This window comes from Siniperca chuatsi, linkage group LG9 (genome assembly GCF_020085105.1).
Source record: "Siniperca chuatsi isolate FFG_IHB_CAS linkage group LG9, ASM2008510v1, whole genome shotgun sequence".
NCBI lineage: Eukaryota > Metazoa > Chordata > Actinopteri > Centrarchiformes > Sinipercidae > Siniperca > Siniperca chuatsi.
The window spans coordinates 26,698,030-26,725,836 of record NC_058050.1 but is presented as its reverse complement, the minus strand read 5'-3'; the positions used below and the strand labels follow the sequence as shown (position 1 = coordinate 26,725,836).

General features: G+C 40.9%; 2 protein-coding genes across 4 annotated transcripts; one reads left to right on the top strand and one right to left on the bottom strand.

The window, feature by feature from the left end:
* Positions 1–934: 934 nt before the first annotated feature.
* Positions 935–9,002, bottom strand: LOC122881214 (potassium voltage-gated channel subfamily G member 4-like). The gene is made up of 2 exons (XM_044207087.1): positions 5,664–9,002; positions 935–3,437 (listed from the first exon to the last, which is right to left on the bottom strand). The coding sequence occupies exons 1-2, from the start codon at positions 6,393–6,395 to the stop codon at positions 2,559–2,561; spliced, it is 1,611 nt and encodes a 536-aa protein (XP_044063022.1). The 5' UTR covers positions 6,396–9,002; the 3' UTR covers positions 935–2,558.
* A 6,999-nt stretch (positions 9,003–16,001) lies between these two features.
* On the top strand, positions 16,002–27,498 carry LOC122881646 (acidic amino acid decarboxylase GADL1-like). 3 transcript variants are annotated; one of them, XM_044208101.1, is made up of 15 exons: positions 16,002–16,185; positions 18,036–18,229; positions 18,377–18,503; positions 20,860–20,950; positions 21,059–21,165; positions 21,311–21,426; positions 21,944–22,023; positions 22,315–22,369; positions 22,493–22,609; positions 22,716–22,780; positions 22,952–23,033; positions 23,337–23,536; positions 26,335–26,386; positions 26,544–26,633; positions 27,184–27,495. In XM_044208101.1, the coding sequence occupies exons 1-15, from the start codon at positions 16,155–16,157 to the stop codon at positions 27,364–27,366; spliced, it is 1,590 nt and encodes a 529-aa protein (XP_044064036.1). In that variant the 5' UTR covers positions 16,002–16,154; the 3' UTR covers positions 27,367–27,495. The 3 variants fall into 3 exon arrangements, with proteins under 3 accessions (XP_044064036.1, XP_044064037.1, XP_044064038.1); XM_044208103.1 differs by lacking the exon at positions 18,377–18,503 and having other exon boundaries at positions 16,005–16,185; positions 27,184–27,498; XM_044208102.1 differs by lacking the exons at positions 18,036–18,229; positions 18,377–18,503 and having other exon boundaries at positions 16,004–16,185; positions 27,184–27,498.
* Positions 27,499–27,807: the final 309 nt, after the last annotated feature.

The window sequence follows — 27,807 nt, the reverse complement described above, 5'->3', positions numbered from 1 at the left end:
TGGTATAGGGAACAGGGAACAGAGCATACCACATCACGTTCTCACACACACACATAGACATATACACTTCCCTTCTCTCCTTCCTCTCCCATTCCCCTCCTTCTCGTTGGCTCTCTCTTGTTCTTTCCATCTTAAAGCCCCAGTTATCCTCCTCATGGCAGTCTTTGTTGGTGTATTCCTGGCATCACTGACTCTCCTCAGGGGCAAACATCCTGTGTCCAGAATTAACTCCTGGCCTCTTTTCCATTCTTTTATAGGCCTCGGTAGTGCTGCAGTGTTTTGTATATATTCCAGAGGCCTCTCCCTGCCTACTTTCTGTGTTGGAATCACCAGTCTGGACCAGTCTGCCTCCCACAATCACTGTTTTTGCAGATTATTTCCAGGTGATGCACCTGCCTGGCAGAGACAGTAGATGTGGGATTACAGTTTAATTTTTCCACCCAGTCTTTAGCAAATGTAACACAGGGAACAAAAATCATGTGGGCACATCCAAGTTAGATTTTTATGTCTCTCTTCAGGGTGTAATCACTTCCAATAGTTTTACCTCCTGTCGGCTGTGTTGAGAGAAAGAACATGTCTGCCCTCTAGTGGACAAAGCGCAGCCAACAATCAGGCTTTGATTAATGCTGTTCTTCACAGCACACATTGATTTTCAATGAAAAGTGCTGACTGTTTTGGTCAGTAAATACTGTTCAAAAGGAGCCTGCTGCCTGTAGTTTGACATATTAAATTCATCACTGCTGCCTTTTTCCACAAGGCTTTTGAACCCGTAATTCTTGGTTTAAAGTTTTTTTGCAACAAATATAAACATCCAACATCCAGCTTCAATCTACAGCTGTTTAAAACACAGGCAAGCAATGCTTGCATGGTAATTACTATTTAATATTCCAAAATGTGCTTGCAACCTGATAAGTAAGAGCTGGATACAGACTGATTATCCATCAATAATTTCACATTTATTACTATACACATGAAAGTGTTCACATACATGTAGGAGTAATGCAATTGCCTTAGTTGCCTGAATACCTGACAAATGTTCATATAATGTAAATGTGTTTGTATTAATAGTAATTTCCTTATACATGACATATGCACTACATTGCCAGAAGTATTTGCACATCTGAACAAAACATGTGGATGAAACGGTGTAGTCCCTCATTCGTCCAGGAGTGTTCTATCATAGAAAGGGTTTCAGTCGTAGTCATCTGGACACTGAAAGAATAGAATAGAATGACTTCTGGATGGGAGCCGAAACATCTTGATTCTGAAAACAGTGTCCAGATGACTACGACTGAAACCCTTTCTACGATAAAACATGTGGATACCCAGTCATTACACTTTATGATGATTTTTGTAAATCTCATTCCAAAACCATCAGCATTAATACGCTGCTATAGTTAGTGAGTAAAGTTATTCATGCCACTGTTTACCCTCTTAAAGAAGCCCTTTCTGGATCTCTCTGTTTTAAGTCATTTTAGACCTATCTCTAAGCTAAGATTTTAGAAGAAAATTGTCTCCACTCAATTGATTTCTTTTATGAACAACAATCACATTTTTGAAAAATTTCAATCTGGTTTTTGATCTCTACACAGCACTGAGACTGCTCTGGTCAAGGTCACCAATGACTTGCTGCAATATTGATTTTAATTGCTACCTGGATGACACGCAACTTTAAAGCCTGGTACCACCGATGAATCCTTTATAATGTCTTGCCTCGCTGAAATTAAGAATTGGATGTCCAGCAAGTATATATAGTTATAATCACCCCTTCTGGCCACAGCACTAGCAGCATTAACAAGCTCTCCTCTAGTCTGAGTTCCTTATATAGGTGTTATTTTTGACTTTGAAGTTATTATTACTTAAGACAAAAATACAGTTGCAAAGGTGAAATATTTGTCAAAAAAGAACATAACTTCTTACATATAACATTAGATTGCAAACAAATAATTTTGTCTCCTCTCTTGAACTCGGCAAAACAAACCCCCCACAATAAATGTACCCTTCCTAAAAGTTTTCATAATCCAAGATTGACTTTTGGTTAAATTCTGCTTCACATAAGTAGTTGTTTTTCATGAGACAAAGTTAAATTTAGCTTTGTACAACATCAACAGACCATCTTTCCTTGTACATAGAAACTATTTGCACTGAGCAACATGAATATTATACATATCACCACTGATGGCCACAACTGGTGTAAACTTATGAACTCTGTAATGAACTATCCACAGAATTTGCTAAAACACCAATACCCTTAAAAGACAAATGCTCTTGCAACTAATGGACTTTTTGTGCTTTGTTCTGGTTTGCCCCCAGTCTCCACATCCAGCACCATTAACAATAACCTTTTCATGCTCAACTAGTAACATTATATCATCTGCATAATGTAACATGCTGACAATCAAATAATCTACTTTAACACCCACATTACAAGATTTAATTTGAGAAGCTAAATCATTAATATCCACAACCTCTTATGCTACTATAACAGCCTCCACTCTTCCAGGAAGACTTTCTTCAGAATCAGAATCAGAAATACTTTATTGATCAACAACAGTGACTCAACAAGTCACTGGAGAATGAAGAGGTTGATGACTCTTGCTCCGAGCCAGCACTGTAATGTCTTTCATGAAAATGTAATAAGGATCATCTAGACCAGGCAAAAGATCAGTTTCTGGCCAGTCATCAGGCCAAGTTTCTCTTTCTTTCATGCTTTCCTCAGCCTCAGTGGTGAGCTCAGCCCCCCTCTCCTCCTTCCACAGCCTCTCGTGCTCCTCCTTGAGCTCGGTGTAGGTGCGGTGGAACGTATGGAAGATAGATGTGGAAGGGAAAGACAAAATGAGGATCCCTGATAAGATGCTTATCAGTGCCACCAGTTGGCCAGGGATGCTGTGGGGCACCATGTCACCATACCCCACCGTGGTCACCGAGATGATGGACCACCAGTATGACACTGGGATGCTGCTGAAGCTGAGCTGGGGCGATCTGGCAGTGTTTGGAGCCAGCTCACTCTCAGCGAGATGAACCAGTGGAGAGAAGAGAGTCACAGCGACACACACGAAGAGCAGCAGCAGGCCAAAGTCTGTCATACTCCGCTGGATAGTCAGCCCCAAGGTCTGCAGACCCAGAGAGTGGCGGGCCAGCCTCATCACATACAGGATACGCAGGGCCCTCATCACACGCAGGACTAGACCCAGTTTATCCAGGGTGCTCTTTCCTGCACCGGCCACAATATCCTGCACAGACTCATCCCCGAGCTCCAGAATCAGTGACACATAATAGGGCAAGATGGCAGCAGCATCAATGATGTTCAGAGGGCCACAGGCAAACTCCAGCTTGTTCTGTGCGTGGAAAAATCGCACCAGAAACTCTAAGGAGAACCAAGCAACACAAACAGACTCCACTACAAACATGTTGCGGCACTTTTGGGAGCAGTTACCCTGTGGACAACAAAAGACAAAGGTATTGAATAAGTTTTACAGGCCTACAAATGAAGTGAAGTTTCAGCAAAAAGGTTTCTTATATTGATACACTACCCTATTACTTTCCTACACTACTAGTTGTTTTGCATGTTTTGCAGCTCCTTAACTCTCATTTCACTTAATTTTAGTAAGGCATGGAAATCAACTTGTTGTGACCTTATTGGGGAATACAATACAAAGAACAATTTGAAACCTTTGTTTTTTCGAAGTTATGTTATCATTGTCAAAGTACTGTCAGTGTGTGGTGAGAAATTTGCGAGCAGAAACTATTTTTAAAAGACAAAATGTTTGTGTGATTCACATCTGATATTTGAGAAACAGCTGCCTAACATCAGCTTTTTAACTAACTACAACAAGGACCACAATGTAAATAATTCCTATGACTTTTTTGTTATCTTTGATGCTCTTTTAACTGTGCATGTACATTGGTGTTCAAACTATGTTAGAACATGGGAAGAAATTAAATTCGACCTGTTATCATAATTCAAGGCCGTGCCTTGTACTCCAGTGGGGGGCATTCCAAAAATGTACTATCCATCTGAGCCATTGCATGCCCTGTTTCCCCCATCAGTTAGCTAGGCTAACTTTGCAAACTCAAAATGAAGAAAACTAGGCATGCTGAACAAATAATCATGACATCAAACCATCTGAGAAGTAATGTCTGGAGGCATTTTGGATTAGACACCATACATAAAAAAATTGTGGCTAAAGGTAAGGCTGACATTGTAAACAGCACAATGTAAACCAATTCCAAATCTCACATTTTCCTTGTCTGCTTTTTTCCCCTGCCATGTACTAAATCTGCTATCATTTCAGATCCCGCCACTCCCACCTGCCTTGCAATAACCCCTGTGTTCACACCATTCCCCATCACCCAACCACCCACACCCCCCTGTACAACTGTTCACACTGCCCCATCAGCCCAGTAGCATATATACCGGCCCACTTCCATTCATACCTCGCCAGATCCTCTATTGTGCTTCTGCTTTGCGTTCCAGCCATTTTCTCTGCCTGCCTGTTTTGGCTATTATGACCCCCATGCCTGCCTTTGGACCCCTGCTGTCTAGTCTGATCCCCTTGCCTCATCTCCCCTGCCTGCCTGGTATTGACTATATTGACTTTTGTCTGTTTTCAACCTCAAGTAATTTTGGATTCAAAACCATTTTTACTGAGCCTATGCATCCATCTACCTAGCTGGGAACTTATGTCATGTTTGCATTTCAATGAGCTCCAACTGCATGTCAAGAGAGAAAGGCTTTGAGAACAGGTTAATGTCCTTCTGAATGGCAGCAAAATCTTAAAAGTGCTGGTTTAATTCTGTGATCAGGGCATGCTAACATGATATGCGGATATCCAGTGTAATTAAAGCAAGTTATGTTTAATAATGCTTTCCTGTCAACTTTCCTGTGAGGCTTTTTAGATCAGTGCTTCTGAAACAGAAAAATCTAAGTCAACAGTTGAGCAGTGTCTGTAGTATCAGTGCTTTCATCACACACAAACAAGTCTGAAAACAAGTCAAATGCAAATGCAAGACTGACATTCTCGCTGCTTTTCTGGGCAGATTACAGCGACTTCTTTAGTGAGACATTACTTCATAATTTCACCATCTGCAAACTGTTTTCCATGCTGGACTATAAGTTGAACCACCTCATAGCTAGCCCTTCTAGCATTTTCCTGAGTGTCGTCGAAAAAAAATGGCTTTGCTGAGAAGACAGGCTAGCTGCCAATTGTCTCACCTTCTCTTCTCAGTCTTTACCCTTGTAGGACTTAAAGCACTTGTTTTGTTTCACAAAGTCTTCTTACATTATATTCATCACGCCAATGACTCTTGGCAAATTAAACAGTCACACTTTCCCTTGACACAACAACCCATTACAGTGCAAGCTCCTACCTTAAATGGTGGATCAATAGTAGATGTGATCATAAATATGTCCTTAAAAGACGTAGTATTGTTTTTACAGATGGCGGTAAAGTGTCAATGGCTCAAGTGATCCCACTTGAAATTTCAAAGAAAAGGAAGTTAATGTAATTTCTTCATTTTGCGGGCTCAGAATTTCATTTAACAAGACTGACTATAGTAATCATAACAAACAATAGAATGTGCTTAGAACAGGTTGGGTAGTGCTCTGCATTTTGACTTGAATCTACAATACAGTACAAAGCATTGCTTTGGTTCATACATACCATGGCTTCTTCCTGTTGTTGGTCTGACATGGTGCTGATGCACAGACTGACCACAGTGACCACCACCATGATGACAGACAGGAAGGCAAACACTTTCCCTGCTAAACCTGAATGAGGGTTCTCCACTGCTTCTCCCAGCATGCGGAACAGGCTGCCCTCTGCCACAGGAGCCATCAGCGCCCTCCTTCGCTGCAGCCACTCGTTTTCCTTGCGCTGGTGCTCGGTCACCTCCTCCACGGAGCACATCATGCGGTGGCGGCAGCAGGGCTCCATCTGTCCTATATTAATGCCCCAGTACTGAAGCTCACTGTGAAGAGCCACATTGCAGACCTCTTGCTGCAGACGCAACTTCCCTTTGGCCAGGAGGTTGAGGATGGCCCGAAAGGCTAAAGGGTCACGGTCAAAGAAGAATTCATGACGCATTTCATCATAGTCATCACAAAACTCTGCTATCTCCCTCAGAGTGGTGCAGAAGCGCAGTCGACTCAGGCGGCTCTGGGGGACATCCTCCAGGGTGCTCCAGGGAAAGACGTACCGGATGCCCCCCACGTTGACAAGGGCCTGCTGAGAGGGATCAAGGTACCGGCACAATGCCCCTGACCCACGGAGCAGCTGAGCACGCTGAAAGTACAAACCTTTGACTGTGGCAGCCTCTGTGTCTGTGAATACGTGGTTGTAACTGTCTTCACTACTGAAGGACTGGTCATCGAAGCCAGCACCAATGATGGCCATGGTGGTTGACTGGTATGTGACAGAAGAACTGCAATGTAGTTACAGTATTGTGTCCTGTTCCAGATTTGAAGAAAAACCTGAAATTATGGAATATATTGGTAATTCATGCGTTTTTACAAAATTGTGCATACTAATGCAAATGCACTTTTTAGGACCAATAACTATGTGTAATGTGAAAGGGGTTGATTGCATTGACAAACCCACAGAGAATTATCACCCAACTCTGCTGTTTCCCTCAGCTTTATGGAGAGTTTTATCATCTTTTAGCTTAGAATTTTTTGGCCAGCAAATTCCGATCCCAACCCCATTTCCAGCAACAGCAGGCAACTGTTCTCAATAAATACGCTCTGATAAACCCACTGTACACTACTTGTACCAGCACCAAACAGCAGACAAAGTTAGTGACTAGCTGGTGAACATAGTGGAGTATTTAGCAGCTAAAGAGCCGAGTATGAGTATTAGGCTCACATTCATCAGTTGGCAATAAACACAACTCCAAATGAATGCTAATGCTGCTCTGTATCTGCTGAAATTATTTGCTAACATGTTAGCCATAAGAAATTTATAAGATGATAATATGTCAAATGTTGTGTTTTCAGCTTGTTCCACTTCCCCCAAGTAGCAAAAAATAATCAAATGTAGCTTTGAAGTTGGTTTTACTTTAATTTATTTTAACTTTTGTTTTTGTCTTACATTGTTATGGTTTCAGAGATTGGTTACTTAAAGTTTGAGTAAATTATTTTTACCTCAAAAGTTGACACAGTCATTGTATACAGTCATATATGTATATATCAATCACTCATAAATGAGTACACTTTCACCATTTAAAGATCCTTAGACTCCTTGATCACTGAAAACTGAAACTAACAATTCATCTAACAATATATATTTAGATACATATTTTTTGTTGTAACGAGTCTGTTTTATGTTTTTGTTTTTTACTTTGGTAGCTTTGTTTTGCTTAACCCCTGTCAGTTAATAACAGTTTAGGATGTAATATTTAGTCTCAAGCCTCTATATAGTATCATTCATGACAAAATGTTGATTAGTGTGCTATAAGTTTTGTAACTCACCTTAAATTGGTGTTAGGGTATACAACTCCATTCAAAATGATGTTCAGAAGATTCCAGATCCTCCTGCTCTCTCTGATTCATTTGCAGAATGTATTTACAGAAAATGTGATGTGCAGTAACAGCAATCAATTGTGTTATCATACCTGCAAAATTCTGAAGATGAAGTGAAAGAGAAGAGCCAGATTGAACATAACTCTCCCAGATGATTTGTCCATTCATCCTTTCCTCCCTTCCTCTATTAACTTTAGTGTTTGGGTGACTAATGGATCACCCTACAGTCAGTCTGAACATAATCAGGACTCTTTGTGTCCAGTTCGGTCTAAAACACCATCCATTATCTTTGTCACACTCTAAGCTTTTAGCTTTAATGCATCAAAAGCCTGACAGACAATGTCGAAAGACTGACTCATCCACGGAAGGATTAATGAGTTTAATAGCAAGAGGATAAAGAGCCGAAGACGAACACACAAATGTAACAGAGTACATGACAGTAGACAGAGTGTGCATTTGGGAATTGTAAAGGAAAAAGTGAAAATGTACTGTATTAAATTGGGTTGAACTTGTTTGAGGATTTGAAAATATTTGTGATAAAAATTCATTATTTGCTAATTATTGTATACATCAATTGGGTATTATGACATATTTTTACTATTGAGACTATCTTTCTCTATTTAACTGTTTTTACTCTAACTTCAGTAGATCGTCTGATGGAAACTTGGATAAAGTATTCAAAACATATCAGCATATGCCCACTGGAATCCATTAGAGTCCTGTGGACCAGGTTCCCAAAAAGCCCCTGAGCACTAGGAAAGAGGTGGGGGGGAAATGATGTTTGCACTCTTGCTCTACTGCACACTATCTCATAACTCTTATGTAACATTATAAAACTACTATTAATTATGTAATAAGTGGAGCATTTGTCAGAGCACAGAGCTTTCCCTAACATTTTGTTCTTCCAAAACTTAGTTTATTTCTTTTTCAGGAACTAAAACTGAATAGAGTACAAAGTGGAAATGGAAATCTGAAAGACCACCAGTACATATATTTCTATTTCAGCAATATCAAATACCTATAGGCAATACAATTATGAACACAGTTAGAGGATAGGTTCACATTTTTTCAAGTATGTCTTAAAGTAATCCTCAGTATGAAATTGCCTAGGGCTGTTACCATACCTTCACCACTGCTCACTGAATAAACACTCTGTGAAAATGCAAATTTGGAAAATACCCATTTGATTTGTCTAACTCATATTAGCTTCACATGAAGTCTGGAATTAATTTTTGCACAGAAAGAGGACTGTAGAGTTTGTCCCACATTACTTACATTGAAATCACATTACAAAGGGATCTCTTTGAGGCCAACAGGAAGAACAATTGCATCAACCAATAACTCTTTTAATATACATATGGGAATGTTGTTTTAAGACAGACTTGAAAAAACGTGAACCTATCCTTTAAGTCAAATTTGTATTTCAGAATCAGAATCAGAAATACTTTATTGATCCCTGAAGGGAAACTCTTTGTTACAGCAGCTCGCCTTTACGTCAGTGCACACAGGAGAAAGTACTAGCAAAAAATATAATACAATACACTATAAAAACAGGTCAGAAATAATCAGTATCAATAAATAGGAAAAAATAACATGGGAAAACTAAATATTGCACGGGAGTATTACACAGAATATTGCACAATTGTTCAAGTATGGCAGAGATGTAATGATCAATGTCCAGTTTAGTGACCTAGGATCGTACAGACTGACACTTAGAGGGAGGAGTTAAAGAGTCTGATGGCCACAGGCAGGAATGACTTCCTGTGGCGCTCTGTGGTGCATTTTGGGGGGATGAGTCTTCCGCTGAAGGTACTCTTTTGTTTGACCAGCACGTCATGGAGCGGGTGGGAGACACTGTCCAAGATGGCGTGTAGTTTGGCCAGCATCCTCCTCTCTGACACCACTGCCAGAGAGTCCAGCTCCACCCCCACAATGTCACCGGCCTTACGGATCAGTTTGTTGAGCCTGTTAGCATCCACTACCCTCAACCTGCTGCCCCAGCATGCAATAGCATACAGGATAGCACTGGCCACCACAGACTCATAGAACATCCTCAGCATTGCAGATGTTGAAGGACCTCAGCGTCCTCAGAAAATAGAGGCGGCTCTGGCCCTTCCTGTAAACAGCTTGAGTGTTCAAGTTCATTTCAAGTTCAAGTTCTTTATAGTTCAAGTTCTGTCAAATGTAATCTATGACCTAAGACATAAAATAATGTAGAAGTTAAAATATACGAATAAAATATAATATAATATAAAATATACTACTGTGGTAGACTGGTGTACAGTAGTGATAAAATGAACAAACTGTAATGTCGACAGGTTGTGCAGTAATGTAGTAAATGTATATGCGTAATGAGAACCGGTTATGGACAGGTAAGAACAGGATATAGACAGACATTTTAGAAGTGTTTGTGGAAGACCCCCAAAAGCTGACAGTGACCTAAGAATGTCATTTACTTAACTAGTCTGGGTAAATTAGTGAAGGGTAGGACCACAATGTGTACAGTAGCAAGATTAAGTTGGCACCTACTATCAGAAACTGGGTCAACATCATTATGAATCTTAGATTGCGTTCATCTGAGCATGTCTAGCGCAAACTGAGGAGGAGTGTAATTTGTAGCCAGAGATGGAAGAAGTACTCAGATCCTTTACTTAAGTCAAAGTACCAAAACAACAATGTAAAAATACTTAGTTACAAGTAAATGTCCTGCATTCTGAATCCTACTTAAGCACATAAGTATTGTAAGCTAAATGTACTAAAGTATCAAAAGTAAAAGTACACATTCTCCAGTAAAATGGCTGCTTTGACTGATATATTATTATATATGACATTAGATTGTTAATACTGATGCATCAATGCATAAGTAGCATTTTACTGTTGTAGCTGGTCGAGGTGGCTCTCGTTTTAACTACTTTATATACAGGTATTTTAGTCCAGTGGTTCCCAAGCAAGGGGTCGGCCCACAAAAGGGTGATAGATAAATCTGAGTGGTTGTGAGATGATTAATGGGGTAAAAAAGAAGATTAAACATAGTTCTGCTACACACATTTGTATTCATTTTGTGTTTGTGTTTTTTTTTTCTCTATTATTTGATTTTTGGGGGCAAATATTAGAAATTATAATTTTTGGGCCTCAAATAGTTAATAGTTTAAATCAAACCACTTGAGAAGTTTAGAATGGGAACTGCTAACAACTTATAGCAATCTGAGGCTTGCAAAATGTCACTGAGAGAGACACAAAACTACCACAGAGACGCAAAATGACAAACAGACACAAAATGACCATAAATAGATGCAAAAGGACCACAAAGACATGCAAAACATCCAAAGAGACAAACTTTCCACAAACAAACACAAAATGATGCAAAACCACCAAAAAGAGACTTAAATCATGGCCTTGTGATTTGGTCTTGCTCCTACGTGGGAGGGGTGGGGGGCTTTTTACACATCAGGGGCCTGCCCTGGGCACAGATTTTGCTTACTTATCTTACCTACCTGTAGTAACTGTGAAAAGGTTTAACAGGTCGTAACAAGCTAAACTAACATGTCAAAACTAAATATCTTTCAGTAAAAAAAAAATATTCAGTTCAGAGTTCAGCAATATAAAGAAAACAGGGTAAATCACACATTTGGTTAAGATTAGATCAAAGCCTGGGTATAACTGATAGAGACCCATATCTCTGTGCTATTTACATACCCCTAGTAGATTCTCCTTATTTTGAAGACATTTTTGAAACTCCCCAATAACAAAACGCCTATTTCCAGGCCCAGGGAAACGTGCTAACTGGAGATCTGAATGGACAAACAGGAATTGAACCTGATGTCATCGACCCACAGGGCAACAACCATGTGTTTGGTCAGTCTCCCCTGTTTACCACACCAACCATCACCCCTTTAGGGAGATTCACCTACTCCTCAGCTCTTGGGTCTAGTGTAGCAGACTATGCAATTACTGACATGGACCCCTCCACTATCAGTGCATTCACTGCCAGACAGCAATCCCCCCCTTTCAGACCACAACCAAATAAATGTATTCTTTAAACTCTCAGGTCAAATGAGTCACACAAAAAGGGAACCCAGTAAGCTCTATAAATGAAACGCTACTTGCAGATGGGCCCAAGACAGTGGAGACAAATTCATCATGGCCATGAACTCACCTGATCTGATGAATGACATATCAGTATTTAACCAAAATCAATATGTCCCTACCAGAGACGGTGTAAAAAAAGGCTATTGACAATATCGATATTATATTTCATCAGGCAGCTATTAAAGCTAAGCCTATAAAACAAAAACAGAACCCTATTAAAAAGCAAAACACCGACAAATGGTTTGATCAAGAATGCAAGACCATCAGAAAAGAAAAATAGCAAATGAAAAACATTGCCAACCAAACAACCCAGCTTTACACATTAGGTACAATGACATTTTAAACAAATATAAACATACAATTAGGAACAAAAAACTAAATTATACCCACAAGAAACTTGAAGATACTGAAAACGCCATTAATCAAAATCAATTCTGGGATATGTGCAACAACTTCAACACAAAGCAACAACAAGCACTACCCACCCAAAATAGTGACATCTGGAGAGCACATTTTGAAAATCTGTAAATCCAAACATTAGAATAAACAATTAAAGACAACCAAAAACCCCTTGATTTCCCAATTACTTGGGAAGAATTGACCACACAGACAAAATCTCTCCAGCCAAGAAAAGCTTGCGGTCCAGACAGCATTAAAAATGAAATTCTCAAATGCAGCACCCCAGAGATGCAGGGTGCAGTGTTGAAGTTGTTCAATATCATCATGTTTTCCCAACATCTGGTGCAAAGGGCTCATTTCCCCCATTCTTAAGTGGGGGGACAAATCAGACCCTAGTAACTATCGTGGCATCTGTGTTGTCTAGGTAAACTATTCTGTAGTATTCTAAAAAAAAAAAGAATACTAGATTTCCTTGAAGAACACAGTAAAAATCAAATTGGCTTCCTCCCTAAACACCGCACCACCAATCATGTATACACCCTTTACACTTTCATTAACAAACATCTGCACCAAACAAAAAATGGTAAGATATTTGCTTGTTTTATTTAAAGTTTTTGACTCTATTTGGCATGAAGGGCTCTATTGCAGACTTTTACATTGTGGTACAGGGGGCAAAATGTATGATCTGGTTAAATCAGTGTATTCGGAAAATAGAAGAGGTGTTCGTCAGGGCTGCAACTTAAGCTCGACTTTATTTAATGTATTTATAAATTAACTTTCTGTACAGTTGGATCATTGTGCTGCTCCTGGCCTCTCCCTCCTAGATAGAGTGGTGAAGTTTTACGCTGATGACCTTGTTCTACTGTCTCCTACTGAACAAGGACTACAGCAACAGTTGGACATAGAACTGGGCCCTGGCAGTAAATATGAAGAAAACTAATGTCACAATTTTTCAAAAATGCCCCAGACCATCATAATCATATCCCTGAATATAGTATAGAGTTATACCTACATTTGGTATAACCATAACAGCATCAGGGAGTTTCAACATGGCAGTGAATGCACTAAAAGAAATGGAATTAAGAGAACATTTTATAATTTTCAAATTCCAATTAAAATGTGGCTGAAAATACGTGATAGTGTCACGCAGCCCATTGCGCTGTATGGTAGTGAAGTTTGGGGTCCACTTAGTCATCATAGCTATACCCATTGGGACAAACATCCAACAGAATCTTTACATGCAGAATTCTGCAGATAGATTTTTCCCATACACAGAAAAACACCAACAAATGCATGTAGAGCAGAATTAGGCAGATACCCACTGATAATTAACATTCAAAAGAGAGCGCTCAAATTTTTCAATCACCTTAAATCCAGCCCCCTAGACACCTTCCATACGAAAGCCCTCCAAACCCAAGAGCTGAGCCCAGAAAAGAGTCCTCTATGTCAGTTGGTGCTGAGACTAACTGCCCCCCCTCAGACACACTCTGGCCAGTCTCACAACAGCAGTGCTTTCCAAACACCAATTAGAGTAAATCAAATTCTAACACAATGTAAAGAAACCTAACCAAAAGAAAACAGAATATGTGGTCCTACAATGTACAACATTCGATGAAATAAGAAACGTTTACTTTAACAAGTTCAGCTCTGTAATCTCAGATTTCAAAGAGCTAAATGAGCTCTCAACATTAAAACTGCTCCTAGGGGGGGGACAGGGCCGATCCTGCTGCCCAATATGTAGCAACATGCCACAACCTGAGGGACAGTGAATGACCTACACACACACACACACACACACACTCTCTCTCTCTCTCATAAAAGAAAAGGTTGCAGTGTTTAGTTTTCACTTTTTGTATTTGTATTTTAACTGCAAGTCTACAGTTTATAATTATTATTATTATTACTATCCCATCTTAATTATCTGTATATATTTGAATATCACAATTCTTCTGTTTATGTATGTTTTTATTTCACACATGCTTTGGCAATCTGTTTCCCATGCCAATAAAGTCCAATTGAATTGAATTGAATTGAAAACAAAGGTTAAATGCCATTTCACAGTTTTGCGTGAGCTTCCAGTGCTGCAATTAATAATTAATGTGATAAATGACTATTTATCTTCTCAATTCAAAACCTTGTCTGCAACATTTTATCTCTTATCTTATCTCTAATATTTCAGATGGGATTTCTTAGTAGCCTCTCCCGGAAATAAAGGAAGTTGATGCTGATGGTTCTGCAGCAGTATGAACCTCATAGCACAGGAGAAACTGCACTTTAAGGCATCAGTATTCCACGTTGCATAGGCCCTGGGTCAAGTTTACATCCTGTACATGGACTTTACCCTTCTTTAATGATTTTATTTTCCTAAATTAGCTGTCTGATAAAAGTGAGAGGTTAAGAAAAAAGCCAAATGTAGGGCAAGTGTCCTATTATTGTCCTATTATTATCACTGTTTTTAATGATAAAGCTGGAAATTATATATAAATATATATATGTATATAGTAAATGAGTGAAGCTATGTGAGCCAGTTCAGGTAGACAACTTGCATTGCACTTCTACCCTCAGAGGTAACATACTGTACTCTGAATGGCAATGTCTGAAATATCTCGACAACTGTGGGATGGATTTCCATAGAATTTGGTACAGACATTCACTGTCCACAGAAGATTAATCTTAATAATTTTGGTGATCCCTTCACTTTTCAGATAGCGCTACCGTCAGGTCAAATTTTTTATTTGTTCAATATTTTGGTTTATGACCAAATACCTGCAATATGAATCTGTCATCCTCAGCTGCACTTTGTGTTTAGTGCTGATTAATAAATGTTAGCATGCAAAGTAAGATGGTGACAGTGGTAAACATTATACCTGCTAAACATCAGCATGTTAACGTTGTCATTGTTAGCATGATGATGTTAGCATTTAGCTCAAATTACCACAAACTGACACAATGGCACCTAGCAGGTTACTTCAGCCCGGTGTGCATCTGAAATCCAAACACCCTGTGCAATAAGACAGCCTGTTCAACCTGTCATGCTGTGCTTTGGCCGCCTTACCTGCTGCTGCTACATAACTTACTGCAAGCATCACTGCATCATCATCATCATCATCATTGCTGCTGCTTACACATCCCAGCATCCATCTGACTCCAGTTTCCTCTGCAGGCCTGAATCTCTGTTCACTTTATGTGCCTCTTTCTGTGCAGACCTTCATTACCTGGCCATACTCTTTTTCTTCTATGAATAAACTGCCCCACATGGCTGAAACAGAGCAATGTAAAAAGTGAATGAGAACAGCCTCAATAGAGAGATTCTGTAACTTTCCACAGGGCAGATTCAGTAATTTTCCACAACAGGCGTGAGAGGACAAAGTTCAGTCTAGTGGTCCAGTGGCACAGCCACTTACAGCTAACTAAATGTCAGTTGCACAACCTCTATACACACATTTCATATGTGTATTTAATCTCTCCCCTGCACTGGTTTCTCATCACAGTCCTGCAAAAACAAACTACAGCCCTGATGGTACATTTCAAGAAAGATGATATTTGCAAAGAATAGCAAAATCAAAATATTGTCTTGAGTTAATTTGACCAAGCTGTAGGCTGCATGATTAGTGACTGCTGTCACTCTGCAATTGAATTATGACATTTATTGCTACTGCAAGGCGTGTAGTTTAAATGTTAAAATATGGTGCACCATAACCTCTGGGGTCAAATCTGGATGCCTTTCTGAAAATGTTAGATGTTATATCACACATTAGCTATAAACAGGCAATGACAGGTAATTACAGTATGACTACAATTACAGGTAATTAGCTAGCTAGGCAAATGCATGTTAATTAGCAGCGTCACTCTTGACGTGAGTAATTACTTCCATCTTAGCCAAAGGAACCACAGGTAAGCACACCTAACATTCAGCTCTCATGATTACAAACAGCACCCAACTCAAGAAGCGCTTAGTCATCTCTGCCTTTGTACAGGCAGCTGCCTTAATGTAAACACACACAGCAAGATGCGTGAAGAATTCCCCCTCATCACTGGAAAATCCCATGACATCAGGAGAGTCCGTGCTTGTGTGTATAAATACCCATCTTACTGTAAGCGTGCAAAAAACGGCAGGGACTAAAAACAGCAGCATCACAGCTGAGAAATGGCCTCAACCATGGAGAGACACTTGAATGGTAAGTATTACAGAAGACTTCAAATCATTTTCACTTTAAAAGTAAATAATTTGTTACCTCACAAAATTAAGTCAGATTATGTCAAAGTAAGCTATGCCTACACTGTGCTGCTTAATGCCTATTGCAATATTAGCACAAATTAACTCATTTTGCATCTTTTAACCTTTTTTTGCAGGTAAAAATCAACAAAAAGTCTGCAGTATTACATTAGAATACTGATAACACAGTTTAACTGTTCCTTACAACCAAACAGCCCTGCTGCTCTGACAGCTCAGGCAAGTCTACTACAGTAACTTAGTGGAGGTACAGAATAACTGATGTATTTTGTTTCTATTTTAGATTTACAGTATGTAATATATCTTGATAAATGCACCATAGAAATATAATAGCAGTTTTAGTGAAAAGGGTCAAATAATTGTAAAAGGTGAATTAAACCACAGTAAATACAGTAACATACACAAGGCAAGTCTGTAGAGGAATATTATATGAATATTATAGATATTATATGATATTTTCCCATAGATTGTCTACACCTTAAACAGTCAAACAGTCATCTGTATTAACCTCAATTGCACATCATATCAAGGCAGGCAAGACTGAATAAACTGCATTTTAACCCAAATTAGAACAGGATGAAACTTAGAAAGGCAAGTAGCTTTTGAATAATGAGGACTACTGTATCTATACCAACAAAGCTAGATAAGCCATCAAAATTGGTTGGGTAAAAATGCAGGACCTTAAGGCCTTCATATAATTTCATATTGTGTGTTTTACCAGAAACTCGTTGGCACATAGTAAACCTGGGGCCTTCAGGACCCCTGAGGGTCTGGGTCTTTGGATCACAAAGTGCGGTATATTACCTGTGAGGGTAGAAACACAACTCAAATCAGTGTGATACCCAACTATATGACAAGTTGGACCGAGGTCACTAGATAAGCAACTGCTTGTTTTGAGGGGTTAGAGAGTTCAGTCGGGCCTATAGTTTGGACTGCTGCCATGACTAATATGACCTTTGAATGTACATAAAAAAAACACAATCAAAGGTGAAAATCAATAGAGGTCAGCCAGCTCCAGAGAAAGGCAGTTTAAATGTTTAAATGTGCAAAAGTGGGATCTTAATATGAAGTTGGCACAGGAGGGAAATAGTTATGGTAGAATTAAAATAAAATGAAGAGAAAGATAATGTGTGTCTAAATAATAGTCTTATGTAAATTAATTGATATGTTCATACACAATAAACTTTATATTTTAAAACATAGATTTTGGTTTATCTGGTTAATCTATATTCCCAAATTACAACTGGTTGTGGTATGTATGCAAAGCCAAAATTCTCTGTGTGACAGTTCCCTGAACTCTGTAACAACATTAAACACATACTCAATCTCTCCAGGAAAAGTAATGCATGGCGAATGTCAGCATATAGTTTACGAACTTAACTAAATCCAATGCTAAAGTTAGCTTAGCTTCCTTGCACACTTTTTGATGACGTATACCTGCGCTGTGCTTTGCCTCTGCAAGTGTCTGCACTATGCTCTGCGCCTTACCTCGTGGTGAGCGAAGAGCAAATGTCTTATCATCTGAAGGCAGCTTAAAGCCGTGGCCGCTATTGGATACACAGTGTCTGTAATTCACTTATGGTAATTTAATTTAATGGCAAAAATACATTCATAAATTGATTAATTGATGTAGTCGGTGACAACGACAAATACCAGGAGGAATAATTATTAATTAATTGTGTTTATTAAAAACACATTGTACATTCACCAGTTAAACACTAAACAGACATTAGATGTACTGTTGGCACACTTAGTTATTATCATTGATGACGCAACTTCTTTTTCCATTTGCAGTGGTGAATCCCAGTGTAAGCCAGAGCCACGTGGCAGATCTCAGGCATCCAGTGAAATGTTCTCCAGTTGTCATAGACAATATTGTCCTTAATGGCCCCACTGTGGACGTACATGCAGCAGAGAGCTTCATCCACCAAGCCATGGAAATGATTATGGATGAGGCAGTGAAAAGGGCCACTAATGTCAGAGAAAAGGTAAAGGTGTAATTATTTACTCATCTGCAGTCTGTGGCATCGTACTGTAGATTTCTGCAACAGTACCAATAAGCTTCTAGTACATTTATTAGGACTACTGCTACTACAGTTGACCTTGACAGTGAGAGGTTTGTCCATACTGACCAGGTCTGTGAGTGGCGTTCCCCCGAGCAGCTGAAGGACTTGTTGGACCTTGAGCTGAGAGATGGAGGAGAGTCTGAGTCCAAGATCCTGCAGCGCTGCAGAGATGCCATCAGATACAGCGTCAAGACCAGTAGGTCTTCTAACTTGAAAACTGAAATTGTTATATTACAACCTTTATTTAATCAGGTTGTCTCATTGAGATCAAGATCTCTTTTGCAAGAGAGACCTGAGTACAGCATAGGAAATAAGAACAGAGATAAAACACAGTCACACACGAGCGCATATATACCAACGGCATCAGAAACAATCACAGACATCTCTCAAAATGTTCTAAATTAAACAGGATGAGACTTTCAAGTTTCAGTATCCTTTGACGTTCATTCCATTTGTATGGTACAATGTAGTGGAAGGCAGTCTTCCCAAGGTCGGTATTTGCTGGTGGGGTATCAAGAGTCAGTCCTGGGATCTGTGGTGGTGAACAGTAGTTAGGAGTAGAAGAGCTGTGATATACTGATGCAGCTTTATGATAGTGTGTAGTTCTCTTCTTGTTGCTAGTGAGGACACGCCCACTTTTTCAGATACTACGCTGTTACGGTTACTAACAGGCAGGGGACACAGAGATGGATAGGAATGTTCTTTATTGGGTAACAGCAAGGAGTGGAGAGTGTGGAGATAGGTAAAGTGGATGTAGAGAAGTCACTGGAGGTGAGCCACAGGAGACTGGAGAAGCCACGGAGGACTGGAGAAACCACAGGAGACACAGAAAACGGGGGGAAACACTGGAAACAATCACAATGAGGTTCTTTGGGAAATGGTAAGGGGAGTCCTAGACACGAACAAGGTCGGACCCTGAATGAGGTGAGTGGAGTGTTCTTATACTGGCTGTGATTGGGGCTAATTGGCGGACGGCCCGGAGCTGGGACCGGCTTGGACCCGGGGAACTCAGGCGGACGGCCCGGGGCTTGGACCCGGGTGGAGCTGGTCACCTCAGGCGGACGACCAGGGGCTTGGATCCGGGTGGAGCTGGTCACCACGGGCAGACGACCAGGGGCTTGGAGGCAAAGGCAAAGGCTGGGACCCTCTTGAGACGGGAGACGATGGCTGGGACCCTCTGGAGACGGGACCTCCGGGATAGAGACCGGCGACGGGACCTCCGGGATGGAGACCGGCGACTGGGCCTCGGAACTGGAGGCTGGCGGCGGCTGGGCCTCAGGACTGGAGGCTGACCAGACTCTCCATGTCGAGGAAGGGACCACTTGCTGTCATCCCTGCGGTTACGGTCCGACCTTCTGTTACGGTTACTAACAGGCAGGGGACACAGAGATGGATAGGAATGTTCTTTATTGGGTAACAGCCAGGAGTGGAGAGTGTGGAGATAGATAAAGTGGATGTAGACAAGTCACTGGAGGTGAGCCACAGGAGACTAGAGAAACCACGGAAGACTGGAGAAACCACAGACAACTGGAGAAGCCACGGAAGACTGGAGAAACCACAGACAACTGGAGAAGCCACGGAGGACTGGAGAAACCACAGGAGACACAGGAAACAGGGGAAACACTGGAAATAATCACAATGAGGTTCTTTGGGAAATGGTAAGGGGAGTCCTAGACACAAACGAGGTCGGACCCTGAATGAGGTGAGTGGAGCGTTCTTATACTGGCTGTGATTGGGGCTAATTGAGAGCAGGAGTGTAACTGGGAGCAGGTGTGGGTGATTACAGGCTGGTGAGGCCATGACAGGCTGTGACATACGCAGTGATGAGTACGATATTCGTCTCCTGTGACCTGAAAACAGCTTGATGCAATTTATCATTGTGACGCAGTGCACAATGGTACACTGCATCAAGTTGTTTTAAGGTGGAATGAGCAGCATGAGAGTACAGGATATCGCTATAGCCAGTCTATTAAGTATTCAGTATAAGTTTGAGGTTATGCAAAGATGTCTGAAGAACGTTAAAGGCAAACTGTAATCTAAACAAGTTTTTGTTGGAGTAATGGTATTTTAGCCCTACTTTAGCCCGTAGAGCATTAGGTATAACATCAGCAGTGAAAGGAATAAAGAAAACCCCGGCTGGCTACACATAATTGCTTTTTTTGCAGGAGTCTGTGTGTAACACTGGTAAATCATTTTAATGGTCATTCAGCACTCTGACTGAATGGTAAACAACCATCAGATTTAAACTTGACAATAAAAAGGTGTTGGCTTTAATTTTGTTGAATTTGACAGCCTCCCCAGAATTAAGCCAGGTCTGGAAAGAAACTTGTAAGTAAATCACTTGGCAGCTGAAACTGCAGTAGTGCATTTATCTCCTAATCGGCCAGGTGACTGAGAGACATATTTGCGTGGCACTGATGAGGGAAAATGATTCAGTACTGTAGCTCTCATTTCAAAATTTCGTAAGCAAGAAAAGAGTGCGTTCAAAGGTGTTGGAGTAGCTGGCACACTAACAGATTATGACAAGCATCTGTTCTCTATCATCTCTGTAGCTCATCCTCGTTTCTTCAACCAGCTGTATGCGGGGATGGAGCCTTATTCCATGGTGGCAAGCTTCATCACGGAGGCCCTCAAACCCAGTCTGTGAGTCACACAATTCATTGTAACTCTCCAGTGGCTTTCTTTTACATGCGTAGTTACACTAAACTTTGAAATCATGTCATGACATTGCACATATGTGGTTTTCATCAGGTACACATATGAGGTGGCTCCAGTCTTTACCCTGATGGAGGATGCTGTGCTGAGGAAGATGATAGAGATGATCGGCTGGGAGGAAGGAGACGGACTCTTCAATGCAGGTACAATCACTGACAGATACTAATATTGACGCCTCTGTTGCTATGACAGCCTCTGTTTCAATCATCTCATCCAACCTAGGATGTGATATCTGCAGGGTCCTTAGCTATTTTAACACATAACACCTGTGTGCTGTTTTCCTTCCAGGTGGCTCAATGTCCAACATGTACGCTGTGAACTTAGCCAGGTACAGTCACTGCCCTGACATTAAAGAGGTCGGCCTCTCTGCAGCTCCACGACTGGTCATCTTCTCATCACAGGAGGTAGGCTTTACAGGCACTTATCAAACTTAGGAGAACACATATTTTAGAAGAACTGTATTTGCAGGAACCACTTTCTCTCAAATGAACCAGTTCAGGAAGCTACATTCTGAACTAAACACGTGTATTTTGTCTGACTAAAATGTGTTTGTTTTTTTTCATTCTGGAATTTTAGGAATCATTGTCATGCTATAACTTTTGTGTGTTTTGTGTGCTCTCCTCCACTTTCACTCCTTCTCTTAAGGAGAGAAAAATGGTTAACAACTAATTTTTCACAGAAATGAATCTTGAGATGAATGACTTACTTGTGTGATTAAGCAGATGAAATCTGTCTCCTCATGAGGGACACTTAACTCAAAACCGTTACCGTAAAAGTCAGACCGTTACCGCTTAAATATGGTAAAATAGAAATTAGATCTATTATGTGTGATTATATTCACCTTGGTTGTTGTGTTTGAATAAATGAACACCTACTCAGACATATATTTGTGTTGACAGACTCTTGTTTAATCTATTTCAGAGTCATTACTCCATTTCCAAAGCAGCAGCTTTACTGGGAATCGGCACTAAGAACGTTTACGTGGTTCCGTCTGATAAGAGGTAAACTGCTTCTCACACCCTCTTCATAATCCTACCTGATATCCAGGCTTCTCCTCTGAGAACAGAGAGGCCTGGCTGGTGCCAGTTTGACAGTTTTCATTCAATCACTCATAGTGTTTCTGTTTTAATACAATTCAGTGGAACTCGTCTAAAACTTAAAAACTCCTACTCACTTACTGAGCCAGAGTGCTAGAGTGGAATGTAACTTAAACAGTTTGATTTTACCATGAACTGATCGATCCATTTCTTTTATCACAAACTGAATCACGAATTATTTTGTGTGTTTGTCAGAGGAAAGATGATTCCCTCGGCTCTGGAGGAGCAAATAAAGACCGCTAAAAGTGAGGTGAGGAAGTCATCTTACCTGTTCAGGTCTTCTTTTAGGCAGAGACATTGTTACATATCATATAGTACAAAATACTGCAACATCATTAAGAAAAACTCCTTGTGTGTGTGTGTGTGTGTTCAGGGTGCAGTGCCCTTAATGGTAAACGCCACAGCAGGGACCACAGTGCTCGGAGCTTTCGATCCCATTGAGGAAATCGCAGATATATGTGAGAAGTACAACCTGTGGCTGCATGTGGATGTGAGTTCATTCATTCATTCATTCATTCATTCATTCATTCATTCATCTCCAATAATCTTGTCCTACTATCAGTATAAATGCCTCTTTTCTCTTCCCTGTTCCTCAGGCCTGTTGGGGAGGAGCAGCTCTGATGTCTAAGAAGCATAAACACTTGTTAAAGGGCATCCACAGGTGAACAGTCAAAGCAGCATTCTGTTAGTGAACATTTCATAGCAACGTGGCTGTGCCTGTAACGATGAAGAGTGCTATTATCTACATACATAATAAAGTGGAATGCCAGTCTTCAGTGATAACATACTGACTGTAAATTCCCTCTCTGCTGTGTTGCTTGTGTCTGATAAGAGCCAACTCTGTGGCCTGGAACCCTCACAAGATGCTGATGGCATGTCTGCAGTGCTCTGCTTTCCTGATCAGGGACAAAACGGTGAGACAAGGTCACTTTTCATCGGATAGCTCATCTGCTCCACAGAAACAACACCAGTCAAACACCACCAGCAAAGCCAGTCTAAGCCTTATGTGGGAATGTAAGCAGTGTAGCATTAAACAAAAAAGCAGGGTGTGTGTTAGCTCTAGCTGATCAGCTTGATGGAGGACAGATACCCTTCATATTTTCTATCTTTGTTGTGTCAATATTAAATATCATTTCGATATGCCAAAAATTTGTTTTTGATGTTCAGTGAAATGAATAAATGCTGTATAAAGCATCCTTGTCATTGTACTTCCTCAGAGTCTCCTCCAGCGCTGCCACTCTGCTCAGGCCTCCTACCTCTTCCAGCAGGATAAGTTCTATGACGTCAGCTACGACACAGGGGACAAGTCCGTCCAGTGCAGCAGGAAGCCGGACGCCTTCAAGTTCTGGCTCATGTGGAAGGCTTTGGGAACCAGAGAGCTGGAGCAGAGGGTGGACAGAGCCCTCGCCATGGCCAGGTTGGTCTGAGGACACAGACACCTGGAAAGTCACTTGTTATTTGCCCTTCCTGGCTGTGAGCTGCAAAATGAAGCAGTCCTTTGTTCACCCCTTTTTCACAGTAATTACAGTGTAGTTACAGGGTATGCAGACTGCAATATAAAGCAATCTATTTATCACTCCTTTTTCAAGGTAATTACAAAATCAATATTGAGTATGCAGGCTATAAATGTTATTTATTCTGGTATAATTACACAATACAGTCTATCACTACAATAAATACTATTAAACAGGAAAAAAATATCCCTCTCTAAATGTCCCTCTCTATGTTAAAACAGATGTCAAAGTGTTAACATTAAAGCAGCTATAATTGATATTTTATATATATAATTATACAATGTATCAATGACATGGTGAAAACAGTGTAACCATGTGAAAGAGATCGCTGGCAGTGATGAGCCTACAGAGAATTGTCACCTGAATCTGCAGCTCCCCTCGGCTTCATCGGGACTTTCAGCTCATTGTTCAGCTGTCGGGCCCTCAGCTTTACTGTTTTGCTTCACTCTCACCGCTCTCACAGCGTCGTTTTAGGCCGCAGCAGGAAGCTGATTTCAGAGATTCCCGCTGTACACTACCTGCTCAGCAGCAGACAGACACAGTTAGAGTAGCTGGTCAACATAGTGGAGCATTTAGCAGCTAAAGAGCCAGATATTTCCCTCAGGAGCTGCTGGAGACCAAACACAGAGCTAAAAGAGAGAATATTAGACTACCATTCATCAAGTGGCCAGAAATGTATAATAAGCAACTTTTTGGTGACACGTTCACCATATAAACTCAAATGGTGATGATATGTCAATGTTGTGTTCACAACTTGTTTCCACTACCCCCCAAGTGGCAAAAAAATTCTGCAAAAATTGCAGCTTAAGTAGAATATTTAGCACACGTTTGTGTTTTGTTTTCGCTTGAAGATCTGTGGCTCTGAACCGCAGTTGGCAATAAACCTGGCACGCATGTTAGCCAGTTGGTAACATTTGTCAGGTTCTGCAGTAAAGTCTGTATTCTCTTTTTTTTTCTGAAGAGGTCCAAACTCCAGCAACATTTGTAGTATACAGATCAACTTTACTGTCAGACCAACCAGTCTGAATTGCTCAGAACATCCATGGCAGAGATTGACTAGCCAAGACTCACTAGCAGCAATGTAGCTAGCATCCTCAGTTTGCTTTTTTACTGAGTAAAAAAGCCACATACAGTATCTCACAAAAGTGAGTACACCCCTCACATTTTTGTAAATATTTTATTATATCTTTTCATGTGACAACAGTGAAGAAATGACACTTTGCTACAATGTAAAGTAGTGAGTGTACAGCTTGTGTAACAGTGTAAATTTGCAGTCCCCTCAAAATAACTCAGCACACAGCCGTTAATGTATAAACCGCTGGCCACAAAAGTGAGTACACCCCTAAGTGAAAATGTCCAAATTGGGCCCAAAGTGTCAATATTTTGTGTGGCCACCATAATTTTCCAGCACTGCCTTTACCCTCTTGGGCATGGAGTTCACCAGAGCTTCACAGGCTGCCACTGGAGTCCTCTTCCACTCCTCCATGATGACATCACAGAGCTGGTGGATGTCCTTGCACTCCTCCACCTTCCGTTTGAGGATGCCCCACAGATGCTCAATAGGGTTTGGGTCTGGACATGCTTGGCCAGTCCACCACCTTTACCCTCAGCTTCTTTGGCAAGGCAGTGGTCGTCTTGGAGGTGTGTTTGGGGTCGTTATCATGTTGGAACACTGCCCTGCGGACTAGTCTCCAAAGGGAGGGGGTCATGCTCTGCTTCAGTATGTCACAGTACATGTTGGCATTCATGGTTCCCTCAATGAACTGCAGCTCCCCAGTACCGGCAGCACTCATGCAGCCCCAGACCGTGACGCTCCCACCACCATGCTTGACTGAAGGCAAGACACACTTGTCTTTGTACTCCTCACCTGGTTGCCGCCACACACGCTTAACAACATCTGAACCAAATAAGTTTATCTTGGTCTCATCAGACCATAGGACATGGTTCCAGTAATCCATGTCCTTAGTCTGCTTGTCTTCAGCAAACTGTTTGCGGGATTTCTTGTGCATCATCTTTAGAAGAGGCTTTTGGGACGACAGCCATGCAGACCAGTTGGCGGCGTGTGGTCTGAGCACTGACAGGCTGACGACCCCCGTTAACTTCTGCTGCAATCCCAAACACAACCTCTGGATATGACGCTGAGCACGTGCACTCAACTTCTTTGGTCGACCATGGCGAGGCCTGTTCTGAGTGGAACCTGTCCTGTTAAACCGCTGTATGGTCTTGGCCACCATGCTGCAGCTCAGTTTCAGGGTCTTGGCAGTCTTCTTACAGCCTACGCCATCTTCATGTAGAGCAACAACTCTTTTTTCCAGATCCTCAGAGAGTTCTTTGCCATGAGGTGCCATGTTGAACTTCCAGTGACCAGTATGAGAGAGTGAGAGCAATAACACCAAATTTAACACAAATTTGCTCCCCATTCACACCTGAGACCTTGTAACACTAATGAGTCACATGACACCGGGGTGAGAAAATGGCCTGTAGGTCTGTTTTGCCTGGAATCCCTGATCTAAAGTAACAGCACGAATGTGGTGTAGTGGTATATTTCTGAATAATGACAGGACTAAGAATGTTTGAGTATTGGTATGAATTGCAAAATGTAGTACTAACATTTGGCAAAGCTGAAGAGTATATAACCTAGATGTGATATGTGAGTGTCCCTAGTTAGTGTGATATACTAAAGCTAAATGTGCTTTTGCAGGTATCTTGCACAAGAGATTAAGAAGAGAGAGGGGTTCTGTCTGTTGATGGAAGTAAGTTTTTAACAACATCATTTTAAACAAAACCACTGAATTTCACAGTCTGATATTTGTCTGATTTCATTGCTCATTAGGAAAATACTGTAAAAGCATTTCAGTGAGGTTTGTTTTATATATATATATATTTATTAACTTTTTTCCCCTCCTACAGCCTGAATATACAAACGTTTGCTTCTGGTACATTCCACCAAGTCTGAGGAAGCTTCCAGAAGGCCCTGAGCTCTGGAAAAAACTCCACACTGTAAGTAACGAATCACTGAAAAGGGATATTTTAACATGGTGACATCAGAAGATTATTTAAATTTGACGTTAGTAAATTAGTTGATGCTTGAATCCTGGTGTGCTGAGCAGTAAATCGATGAGTAGAACATGACTCCTTTGAGCACTGTCTTGAAAATGTATCCACCGCTGCTTCTTTAATGTGACTTGGACAAAATACGCTAAGTATCAGGCATAGCGTGAAGACTTCATATAAACCCTGCCATAGACAAAGTATACAGATTCCTCTCTTATTAATCTGCTGATTAGAGCTAACTTGGACTGCATTTGTTTTTCACCCATATTGGAAATCGAAGTGGAAAACATCGTCAGTTGAGTCAAATGAACAAGCTTTGGGTCCTAAAAACAATCCTTCTTGCTCTTCAGGATGCATGTAGGATGGCAACATAAGAGTCACACAATGAAAGTATATTTAAACAAGACAATTGCATCAGTCCATTTGTGCATTTCTGCCATCAATACCATGTAAGACAGTAGTAAGCCATTACAGTGTATCCTCCCTCCTCCTGTAGGTGGCCCCTGTGGTGAAAGAACGCATGATGAAGAAGGGCAGTATGATGGTGGGCTACCAGACCCATCGTGACAAGCCCAATTTTTTCAGGATGGTGGTCATCAGTCCTCAAGTCAGCAGGCAGGACTTGGACTTTGTCCTGGATGAGATACACAATCTAGGAAGTGACGGGAGGATTGATTAATGTCTATGAAGAGAGAAACAGCTAGCCTGGCTCTGTCTCAAACAAGACATAACATGTTAATTAGTAAGCTTTAGCTGTACTGATAGGTAGATTTTGTTACCTTTGGACAGAGTCAGGCTAGCTGTTTTCCCCTGTTTACAGTCTTTATGCTAAGCTAACCAACTCCTGGCATATTTAGCATACAGACATGAGTGGTATTGATCTTCTCACCTAAACTCTTGGCAAGAAAGAAAATACGCCTATTTCCAAAATGTTGAAGTATTCCTTTAAAGGGTGGCTGTTAATGTAACAAGATTGTATTGTACAGAATATGTCAGCTGCACATCTGTCTGCTGTCCTTCAGACTTGATGCTAGCTGCCTTTGACAAATCTCTCTCTCCAGCTCTCTGACAGACCAAACTGCTCAGTCAGCTCTCCTTCAGCCTGGTAATGTGACACTAC